This window comes from Sceloporus undulatus, chromosome 4, assembly GCF_019175285.1.
Source record: "Sceloporus undulatus isolate JIND9_A2432 ecotype Alabama chromosome 4, SceUnd_v1.1, whole genome shotgun sequence".
Taxonomy (NCBI): domain Eukaryota; kingdom Metazoa; phylum Chordata; class Lepidosauria; order Squamata; family Phrynosomatidae; genus Sceloporus; species Sceloporus undulatus.
In genome coordinates this window covers 214,612,169-214,624,116 of record NC_056525.1, presented here as the reverse complement: position 1 = coordinate 214,624,116, position 11,948 = coordinate 214,612,169, and the positions used below count along the sequence as shown (strand labels likewise).

General features: G+C 40.6%; 1 protein-coding gene across 1 annotated transcript in view; it reads left to right on the top strand.

Moving 5' to 3' along the window:
* Nucleotides 1-11,948, top strand: part of RMDN1 (regulator of microtubule dynamics 1) — a 26,213-nt gene that overhangs the window by 10,987 nt on the left and 3,278 nt on the right. The window contains exons 4-9 of the mRNA XM_042461744.1: nucleotides 2,572-2,731; nucleotides 5,659-5,748; nucleotides 7,425-7,480; nucleotides 8,425-8,512; nucleotides 10,398-10,428; nucleotides 11,269-11,402. Of these exons, the coding sequence (XP_042317678.1) occupies nucleotides 2,572-2,731; nucleotides 5,659-5,748; nucleotides 7,425-7,480; nucleotides 8,425-8,512; nucleotides 10,398-10,428; nucleotides 11,269-11,402 (559 nt within the window). The remainder of the gene's footprint in view (nucleotides 1-2,571; nucleotides 2,732-5,658; nucleotides 5,749-7,424; nucleotides 7,481-8,424; nucleotides 8,513-10,397; nucleotides 10,429-11,268; nucleotides 11,403-11,948) is intronic.

Genomic DNA, 11,948 nt, shown 5'->3' with positions numbered 1-11,948 from the left:
TTCTTTCTTTCTTTCTTTCTTTCTTTCTTTCTTTCTTTCTTTCTTTCTTTCCTGTTGCTTCTAGTATGACCACAACATACATTATTCTGAAGCATACTTATTTATTTTCTTTTTTTATTGTTATGTGCCTTCATTTCTGACTTATGGTCATCCTATCCTGGGATTTTCTTGGCAAGGTTTCCTCAAAGGGGGTTTGCCATGATCTTCCCTTGAGGCTGAAAGAGTGTGACTCACCCAAGGTTACCCAATGAGTTTCCTTAGTCAAGCAGGAAATCGAACCCAGGTCTCTAGAGCCATAGTCCAAAACTCAAACCACTATGCTATACTCACTCTCTTTTTGTTTTGCTTACCGTTTCTTAATTTTTTATTTTATTTTCCTACCCTCATTGTTTTTTCTCTCCAGGCAGAATGACATTTTCCCTCTCCTTCTGTTCCTCCCTGTAAATTGTTTTAAAACTTCAAGAACCATATGAAGGGAAGAACAACACTAAGCTGCATAGAGACTCTTGGGGAAAATGAATAGCCCAGGCTTGCCTGCACTTTTGGCTCTGCTAGTCATAGGAGATGAGGCAAGTCTGCCACTTAGTGACTAAGGCCTGTTACAGACTGCCAGAATAAAGCTGCTTCGAGTCTCTTTGGAGGTATGCTATTTAAATGAAGCATGGGTCCTAAGAGTCCGGAGGTCACGCCAAAGCCACACTCCATTCCTAAGCACTGGAGTGCCGCTTTGGTGCAGCTTCCGGATTCTTAGGATGCATGCATCATTTAAACAGCATACCTCCAAAGAGACTCGAAGCAGCTTTATCTTGGCAGTCTGTAACAGGCCTAAAGTTGGTAGAAGTTTTTCATAAGTAGAATTCTTTTTTAAAACAAAGTAACCCCCAAGATGCATGCTGCACAGTTTCCTTGGTGTCCATGTCAATTTTCATGTGTCAAGGCTGGGAGAGGATGGAAGTTACAGCAGAGATGGGCACACATCATATTTTATTGTAATAGATAGTTATTAGTTACTAACAGACTTGTGAATGTGGGTAATCCACTTTAACATTATTAAAGTTCTTTCAGATGTTAGTTTTTTCTCCATATGAAGTGGCAGCAAATTTCTGTAATAAGAACTTAATTATTTATTGTAAAAATGAGATGAGTTTGATGTGTAAGCAGGATCCTAGTGGTTGAAGAGATTCTGTTTTGCCAAATTATGCATCCATCAACAACCAATTTGTTAAATAATGATACTTGTTAATAAAAGGTCAATAAACTAAGCTGACTATTGGAATAGTGTGTAGAATGTCATAGAATAGGAAAGGCAACAAAAGGAACAGGAAAGGCAACAAAAGGCAGTACACATGAAATCTCAGTTTTGAAAGTAGCTGACAGTACATATACTCTACTGTTCTCACCAATTATGATTAGCTTACTGACAAAGGCGCGTTACAGACCGCCTCTTTGGGGCAGCCTGTATCCGGCCCTTTCCCTGCTGTATCGGTACATCAGCTGCCACAATGGCAGCCTCCGAGGCCCCGATCCACCACTTTCCAGGCCGCGGGGAAGCTGCAAAAGGCCGCTTCCCCACGGCCTGGAAAGGGGTGTCCTTCAAGTCCCTAGGACACCCGATGGCAGCGGGGAGGAGGAGAAAGGGGCCACTCGGCCCCTTTTTCCTCTGTGTCGCTGGTGCAGCCATGTAAAGGCTGCGCCCAGCAACGCAAACCCCAGAAGGAGCTCTGTTTCAGAGCTCCTTCTCGTGCCGTGGAAAGGGCGCTCTAGGCGTCCTCACGCAGTGCGACGACAGCACAACTGTGCCGCCTCGTTTGGGGGCGGCGCGGTGGTGACGTTGTCATGGCGGCCCCCGTGTAGAACGGGCACCGCCATTTTGTACGTGCTGAGCACGTACTAGGATTGGGGGCGTCCAGAACCCTAGTACATGCTGAGCACGTACTTTTAGGCGCATCTGTAACGTGCCATAGTCTACAGCACCAGTCAATAACTAGTTGCGAGTTAAGGTTAGGAACAGGCTGTAGTTACTGAAATGATTATACAGACATTGACTGAGGATATTATCAGACAGCGGATGAAATGTCCTATCCTTTTCCCATTCTTGTAGCGTGATCGCGAGAAGATTTTCATATCATGTCGCACTTATCCGGACATTATCTCATTTGGAAAGCGCAATTGACCACGATCGCACAAAAGACTTTTAGATGACGTCGTGCAGATCCCATCATTGAAGTGGCATTGCCTAGCATTTTGCATTAATGGAAGTTTGCGTTAATGCAATGCTGCTTCAATGATGGGACAATAGTGCTGTGATCTGAAAGCCTTTCATGATATTGCAGTCAAAGGCAGTAAAGGACAGGGGAACAATCCCGTCCTTATCCTGTCCCCGTGTGATGATCTCCTGAATCATGGACAACTACAAATACAAATGTTGGTGATAAATTGGATTTGTGCTCAAATAGAAAGAAAATAGAAATCCGTGGCAGTTCTGCTCTCTTTATGACAACTATACTTCAGTATGGACTATGGATGCTGACCTGGTAGTAATTAGTCTATTCTGTTATGTTTGTTTATTAGTGAGAATGCAGAGGTTCTGTGGCGTCTGGCACGGGCATTGCGTGACTTGGCTCAGCTTAGTCACACCCCTGCAGAGAAGAAGAAGCAGCTGACGTATGAAGCCCTTGATTATGCAAAGAAGGCACTTGAGAAAGACCCTTCATGTTTCAGTGTGCACAAGGTGAATATTTAATTCATTTGCATATGAAATGTACAGATTATTTGTTTTAAATAAAAAAATTACTGAAACCTTTTAAAATGCTCTTTGTGGTATAGGAATCTATCCCTGTTCCATGCAATTTCCCCCTCTAATAGCAATTTTTCTGTTAAATAAGTAATGCCCAGGAGTGTATCTACTTTGTCAAATGAGGTATACCTGGAAATTGAACCCATTGGTTCATGTCCTAGTCATTGGAATAGCAGAAAACAACTTTGTTCCATTTGCTACAAGACATTCTTTAATAATGAAGTGTAATAACCTAAACTTGTGTTCAATTGTTGCAAAGAATTGCTCCCCCCCTCCCCATTTAAAAGTGTTGCAATAGTTGTCAGTTGCTTTAGGACTGAAGACTTGTCCACCAAAGGACTAATGGATGCCAGACTGCATGTATCTGTTGTAAGCCCACTTGAGGACCATTCAGTATAAAACATGGGGTAAAGAATGCAATAAGCTTTGGATAGCCAATGGTTTCCTGGCACTCTAGATTTTTTAAATATCCAATTCCTATGTGAATTTCCAATTTCTGAAAAAAATGTTTTTACATTTATGCTAAGACAATTAAAACGAGTTGAACTGCAAAACAGAAATACTGAAACCACTACACCACACTGGCTCAATCTGAATCTAGTAAACTAAAATAATTAAATTCAGTTGAAGATTTAGCATTGCCTGTTTCCAGCACATAGAAGTAGAGAAGAAAATGCCCAGTGTAGAAAAACAATCTCTGTGGAAATTATCCTGTAGTTTGTGAAGTCGAAGGCTTTCATGGCTGGCATCCATAATTTTTTGTGGGTTTTTCGGGCTGTGTGGCACTGTTCTAGAAGAGTTTCTTCCTAACATTTCGCTGGCATCTTCAGAGAATGCTTGCCTGGAAAGGAGTTGGGTGTATATATACTGTGTGAGCTGGGAAGGCAGGAGTGATTTGCATGTGGAATGGCAGGTTTCAGGGTGGGAGGGTCTGCAAAAGAGGATTAGTGTCTGCTTGATAGTGCTCATTGTCTGCTGGGACATATCTCATTTGCATGTGTTGAGTCTTTATCTTGCTATTTTTCAGGACTGGTAGCCAAATCTTATTTACTTTAAGGGTTTCCTCTTTCCTGTTGAAATTGTCCAGGTGTTTGTGGATTTCAATGGCTTCCCTCGGCATCCTGACATGGTAGTGGTTGGCATGGTCCAGAATTTCAGTGTTTTCAAACAGTGTTTTATGCCCAGGATGGTTTGTAACATGTTCTGCTACTGCTGATTTTTCTGGCTGACCCAGTCTGCAGTATCTCTCGTGTTCCTTGATTCTTGTTTGCACACTGCGTTTGGTGGTCCCTATGTAGACTTGTCCGCAGCTACATGGTATGCGGTAAACTCCTGCGGCTGTGAGAGGGTCTCTCTGGTCCTTGGCTGAGTGAAGCATTTGCTGGATTTTCTTCGTCGGTTTGTAAACCATTTGAAGGTTGTGTTTCCTCACCAGTTTCCCTATTCTGTCTGTGACTCCTTTGATGTATGGTAAAAATACCTTCCCTTTGGGTGATTGTTTGTCTTCCCTCCTCTGGGTTTTCCTGGGCCTGACAGCCCTTCTGATGTCTGAGCTGGAATAACCATTAGCCTATAGAGCCCAGTCCAGGTGCTTCAGTTCAACTTTCAAGAAGTGGGGTTCACAGATGCGTTTTGCCCAGTCTACCAGTGTTTTGATTGTGCTTCTTTTTTGTCCTGGGTGATGGTTGGAGCTCTTCTGCAGGTATCTATCTGTATGTGTGGGTTTTCTGTATACTGTGTGACCCAAACGTTGGTTCGGTTTGCGGATGACTAGGACATCCAAGAATGGCAGTGTTCCCTCCTTTTCTTTTTCCATAGTGAATTGTATGTTGGGGTGGATGTTGTTTAGATGGCTGAAGAACACAGCCAGATCTTTTTATCCATTGCTGAAAGTGTCATCTACGTATCGGAAGTTATGGGCTTTTTTGGTGCCGTTTCCAGGGCTTGCTTTTCAAAGTGTTCCATGTAAAAGTTTGCTATCACAAGGCTTAGAGGGCTTCCCGTTGCTACCCCATCTCATTTTTTGTCTCACTGGAAATAGCTTGTGGTGAGGCATTGTTCAAACAGGGTTGTGATGTCTTCTGGAAAAATCTGTCAGATGAGTGTCATGGTGTCCATTATGGGGACTTTGGTGAACAGGGAGACCACATCAAAGTTGATTAATATGTCTCCAGGTTTTAGTTCAAGGTTATTGATTTTTCTTATGAAATTAGCTGAGTCCCTATATGGGTTTGTAATTGTGTGGCCAGAAACTTGGCCAAGTCATATGTAGGGGATCCAATAGCACTCACTATGGGTTGGAGTGGAATGGAATCCTTGTAGATCTTGGGAAATCCATATAGTCTTGGTTTGCACAAACTTTGTCTTGTGGTTGGCTGAATTGAGGAATTTTTTTATCAGATTGTTCATTTTTCTGGTGATTTTGCTGGCTGACCCAGTCTGCAGTGCCTCTCACTTTCCCAGCAGCGCTCAGAGCCCAGCATACACATGCCCCTCCCCACACCGCTGCAGCCACTGGGTGCATGATATGTCATTTGGCTGCTGTGGAGGGGGCGGAGCATGGGCACGCTGGGCCTCAAATGCTGCTGGGAAAAAGAGTTCCCATGTGGCTGGTGTGGATTACAGGCCGCAGTGGCCCTGGCGCCGGGGGGAGAGAAGGAGGGAGGGAAAGGTGGCCCACCACTGGGGACAATGGGACTTGAATATTTGCGAAATTTCAGATTCATGAGGGGGCCCCAGAACGTATCCCCCGCTAATCTAGAAGGACCACTGTAATTGCATATTTCATGTTAAAAATGCCATAGTATTCTTGAGGATGTTGACATTCTTAAATAAACCATTTATCTCTCCTTTTTATTTAGTGGTATGCAATCTGCATCAGTGATGTAGGAGATTATGAAGGAATAAAGACAAAAATTGCCAATGCTTTTGTTATCAAGGACCACTTCCAGGTATTTAAAACTATTTCCCTAACTTGTGCCTTTTTGTTCCACTTGATGTTTTTGATAGCTGTATAAGTTTTGTACCACAAACCCCCAACTGTTTTGTGAAAGAACATTTTCAGACCTCAAGCTGAAATGCAACACTTAAGCTTGGGTGGGGCTTTCTATCTTCACTTACTGTCAACATTTAAGCATGAAACCTGGGAAACATCATTGACTCCTTATTCTTTCTTCCCCACCTTTTATATTCAGATGGCTATTAACAATTGCAATTTCTCTTTTTGTAAATGTTTAAATAGCTTCTTTCTCCACTGTCTGCACTGTTAGGATGTTGGCAGATAGTCTTATTTTTCTGTACAATGAAAAACATCAAATTTCTTACTGTTTAAGAAAGTGATGGTGAACCTTTTAGAGGCCGAGTGCCCAAACTGCAACCCAAAACCAACTTTTTTATTGCAAAGTGCCGTGTCCCTCTGGCTTTCTAGTAACAAACTCTGGCAAACTCTGTGCTGGGGTGATGGCACCCATGCCCACAAAGAGGGCTCTGAGTGCCACCTCTGGCACGTGTGCCATAGGTTTGCCATCACTGGTTTAGGAGAATGGAAATACCCTACATGATACTGTATTCTTCTATAATATGCTAATGTATGCAGTAAATTAAAGTAAAATATTATGAGATTTAATAAGACAAATGAGGTGTTGGCAGGAGTAGGAGCATGGAATGTTGGGGGTGCCTGCTGACTGGTTGAATGTTTCAATGGGACTTGAAAAAGGTTGCTGTATGGGGCAGTTGAGATGGGTGTAAGAGTCAATCAGGATTTAGATACGTTAAATAATAATAAATAATAAAATTAATACTGTATAGGTTCGACTATAAGCCAAGACCAACCTTTGGGGCTCAAAGTGTAGATTTTTATATGACCCATGAATAAGTCGAAGGTCAGCTGGGGAGAGGCTTTGGGGCAATCCATTGCCTTTCCCAGCTTCTTCCTAGCTGGACTATCCCCACAGAGGCAGCTCACCTGGGGAGAGACTTTGGGGGCAATCCATTGCCCTTTCCAGCTTCTTCTCAGCTGGGCTGTGAAGAGCCTCAGGATGTTGTACTGTATTGACCCATGTATAAGTTGACCTAGGTTTTAGGAGTCAATTTTTTGACCTAAATATCTCATCTTACACACAAGTGTGTACGGTAATTAATAAAAAAAATTCTTACCTGCCTTTCCCCAACTCTCAAGATGGGGTAACTAATCGTTAACTGTATGTTGTTCAATAAATTAAGCTTTGTATTATACATTTGCCTCTGAGAATGCTACAATAGTGTTACTGTTGTGCATGAGTTCATACACATTGTATCTGGTGACAGCCATGGTTCAAAGGTGATGGTGTCCAGTGGTGAGATTATATAAATAAAGTCTTGCACAGAAACCACAAGGGAATCTAGAAGGTCCTCACATTTAGTGCCATAACATCAGGGCAGGTGGAGATCCTTATGTTTGGTGGTAGTGGTGGAACAGGCAGACAATCTTCACAGACTGGAAGTCCCAGCAGCTCTAGGGAGCACAGCTGGGAGTTGCCATCCAACATCTAGAGGACCACGTGATTCCAATTTCTCTTTTGGGGGTAGACCTGGGTAATAAATTAGAACTGGTAGAGCATCTTTTTCACATTTTTTATTTTCTTTGTAGAAAGCAATTGAATTGAATCCAAAGGATGCTACATCCCTTCACCTTATGGGCATTTGGTAAGATAGTCAGTCTATACAAATCATACTTGTGGTACCAATATTTTCCTCCATAGACTGGGATACAAAACTGCACAGTGGTTTTGACTTACAGCTTTTCCTTGAGGATATAGTCTGCCTTTCTGTTAACGGTCTATAAGCAATGTTATAAGATGCCTGCTCAATAATATTATCTTGTACTGAATCAGGATTATATTAATTCACTTAATATGAATAGCTTCCATTTTCAAAACATCCCATGTGAAAAAGCCAGACAGACTTAACTATTATTTTCCCAAAACCTGAAACATTAGGTTTGAAGATTAATTTGTGGAAATTACGTGATAGAAATTAGGATATTAATTCATTGTCAAGGACACTGCTATTGTGTTGGCGGGGAATTTTCACTTAGATCAATGTCGCTAGAACAGTAGTACTGTACTTGTTGTTCTTAATGTTCTTTGTAGCCTGTAGTTTAGCCAAGGCTGACTTTAGTGTTTAGAGTTCACTGCTCTGAAGACACTTTATTTTTATTGGCTTTTGTATATTTGTACTTGACTTTCTTAGTCTGTTTCGGACCCTGCCTTATAGTTTTGGGCTAGACATTTTGGTTTTGGTTTTTTTCCAGTTATGTGATTTTGAAGGGACTTTGGAAATCAGTTTGCCTTCAAGTTGGCTGTCAACTTATGTCAACCCCATTAATTTTTCATAGGGTTTTCTTGGGCAAGGAATACTCAGAGGTAGTTTTGCCAATTTCCTCCTAATACCCTAAAGGCACCTGATTCTGTCTGATCTTAGAAGCTAAGCAGAGTCAACCCTGGTTAGTACATAGGTGGGGGACCGCCAGCAAGTGTCAGGTTCTGTAGACAATATTTCAGAGGGAGAAGATCAATATGCTTCCCCTGAAATATAGAAACAAAGGATAAAAATATAAAGTAAATAACTTTTTTTTTCATTTGTTCCAGGTGTTACACTTTTGCTGAAATGCCATGGTATCAGCGCAGAATAGCAGCTGTTTTATTCTCGACACCACCTAGCTCCACCTATGAAGAGGTATGATGTCCCAATAGTTGTATAAAGCTTTCCTAATTAAATATTGGAAGAGAAGGATGTAGAATATCAGTCATCTATAACTGTAAGACTGTAGTACTGAAGAAAAGAACAAACTAATCAAACAGGATATTCTAAAAAATAAACATAAGCATAAGGATAGGTATCTTAAAATGTAAAACTTGTAGTACTGTCATGTATCCCTTTATTCATGCATTTATTCATTTAGGGATTCATGCCATAAGGGTTATAGGTTTAGGTTTAGATTAGAGTTAAGATAGATGGGATTTATAGTGGATTAAAATAATATGTTTTAATATATGCTTTAATAGAAGATACTAGAAAGAGGTAGAGAGATCATGGCTATAGAATGTGCTTGTTTACTAGAACTGAAATGTTTGGGAATCACCCTTCTAGCAGAGGCTTGAGTTTAAAAGACTGGTCTCGGTAAAAGGAGGGGGGATATAGAGAGTTATTGGTATTTTTATATTGCATTATGTTGTTATGGGTTTGTGCTTATCATATTTTCATATGGTATCATATTAGGTTGGGATTGATGGGGTTTTATTATGTCTGTCTGTCTGTCTGTCTGTCTGTCTATCTATATTGTTAAGCCATAATGTTAATTAAAACTGTTGTGTTGCTGAGTTCTGTGGTCCAAGGCCACAGGTGCCGTGGTTGAGATAAGGTGCATGAGAGCTTAATTGTTTTTAGAGGAGCTGCCAGACTCCCGGATGGGAGGACACTGCACGGGAAAGGGCTATCCAATTAATTTGCTTTATTAATGGGGTAGGGTTAATTCACGTAGTTATAAAAATAATATGTTTATACTTTCTTTCATTCCTGACAAAAAAGTCACTTCTATTGCATGTATCTTCTTCTTCAATAAAAGCTGTTCCTTTTTCAAAGTCCTGCCTTTTGTGTTGCAAGAGAGGCTGCAATTAGGAGCCTGATAATTACAAAGTGTAACATATTGACCAAACAGAACTTGAGATTCTGAAAAATGAAACAGTTTAACAAAGAACAATTATTTAATAAATAAATGTATCATTCTAAAACCATACAGCTTGAGTCCCCCTTATCTGGAATTCGGAAAACCAAAATTATCTACATAGATGGCTGAGATACTGACACTTTTTTGCTTTCACTGTACACAGACTTTCTTCCTGAAAGATTCCAGGGCTCAAGCGAACTAGTCCTTCAAAAAGTATGTCTCTTAGGGATGAGCAGAGTGGCGGCTAGCAGTGGACTGTGGCCACTCCAGCTGCAATCAGTTCATGATCAGCTGGGGACTGTCACAACCAGACAACCCACTCTCAAAGCAGGCTGTCGCCACAATCCCAAATGAGCTACTGGGAGGAGTGGTTTTATATGTCTTCTTTTGCCATCAGCTTTGGGCTGGCTTAGGTGGCCTCTGCAGCTTCCAGCCATGTCAGGGGCATGCATTATCTGCATGTCATGACCACAAAGCTGCTGAAGCCACTACTTTTGCCCCATCTGTTTTAGTCCCTAGTGTTCTAATTTAATGTAATGTTCACTAAGAAACCTCTTTGGCATTGAATGGTGTAAATAGCTGATAAAATAATATGGGAGTGGGAGATTGGTTGTTTTGTAGCCAGTGGTATTTATTACCTACAGCTTTGACCTTGCACGGTTGGTTGTTTTCTGTAGTATGTTAGCTCTTTGGTAGAGGAATTTGGATTATTTAAATCAAGGGTGGGAATCATATAGTCTTCCAGATTTTGTTGGAGTGCAAGTCCCAGCAACCCTCATCAGCATAGCAAGTGGTAAGAAGTGCTGGAATTGGTAGTCCAAAATCTAGACAAATGCTCAGTTCACACTCTGACTTAAGCGTTATGCTAATAATTTCAGTGTTAATGTTTTGCAGGCTTTACGTTACTTTCAGAAAGCTGAAGATGGTAAGTATTGTAACATTGCAGTAATTGAAATCCATTTGTGCATGGGCTGTGAAAATTGAAAACCAAAGTACTAATACTCTTTCAAAGACAAGTATGCCTGGTGTAAATATCTATAGCTAATATAGGCAATACTGGGACATCCAGCCTATGTGGATTATTCATTTTTCTGGAAGTGAGGATATAAGATGAGGCAGATGCTCTCTCTCAGATTGTCTAATACTGTTCCTACAGTACAGGATCTTAGCAGAGCTCAAATAGAAAAGTTAGAATGTATTTTCATAATCATCTTCCAATTACTCATAAGGTAGTTGTTAGGTATTTCACAGCAGTAAAATATAGATTTATTCCACACTAATTGCTTGGGTCAACACAATATCCAAGACCTTCAAAAAGCCTGCTACATACAAAGATCATGGCCTTTATTGTACATCTCTTCAAGGCAGTATAACTTTCCCTCTACCACAGGTATTGGATAAGATTACATACATAGAAGGAGGACAAAAATTCCTACTGTGGGGGGTCACCCTAACTTCAGGGTGGGTCACAAGCAAAGCAGCTGAATCTTGGCTATTTATTCATGTTCTTCAATTTGAAAGCACATATTGAGTCCTGTGGGTTGCACAGTTAATGTCTATAATCCAAGTTAAGATTGAATCTTTTGAAAAATGAGTTTTATTTCTTAGTTAAAAAAGAAAACATTTCCTTTAGTCCTCTAATCAAGAGTAGCCTACATTATATAGTATGCCAAAATCATAAATTCTGTTTCTAAAATTAAGATTGTGTACATTTGAGACTACAGTATAATAAAATAAAACCTCTTCTGTTACCCATTTCATGCAGTTGAGCCAAATTTCTATAGTAAAAATTTGCTGTTCTTGGGAAAAACATACATGAAGTTAAACAACAGAAAGATGGCTCTTTTGTGGTTAATGAAGGCTAAAGAACGGGTATCACACACAGAGGAAGATAAGCAGGTGAGCAATTTGATTGTTTTAATGCTAGTGTAAGTCTAACATTCCACATATGAAAAACATACTAGAGCAAGATCTGATCCTCCTTTCTTAAAGTGATATGAAGAACCTGATCACTTAAAAATATATTCTGGTAGATTCCATGTAGATGGAGATTGCTAGGCTTTCCACCAGGGTTGTATTCCATCTGAAGATTATTATGATATTCTTCAAATATCTCAGGTTGAGAGGAGGCTGCAAGAGTTCTGTAGAAACAACATGGGGTAATCAAAGGAAAGTTGTAGAAGACTGACCCTGTCATAAAAAGGATTAAGGCAAGCTTTGATTCCTGGGGATTGCTGAAGGAAGGTAGGTTCCCCTAAGATGCAAAGGGAGCATTGGCAAAGTTTTGGCTTCGGTGATAAATTAGCCCTCGCTAGGCCAAACTCAAGCTCAGGAGATATTTAGTCATCTCAAAAGATTACAGTTATGCTAACTGGCTCTGAAGGATCTTCCCAGTAAAGGTACTTTTTCCATTTACATGTTTTTTAAGCTATATACAAGTTGGGA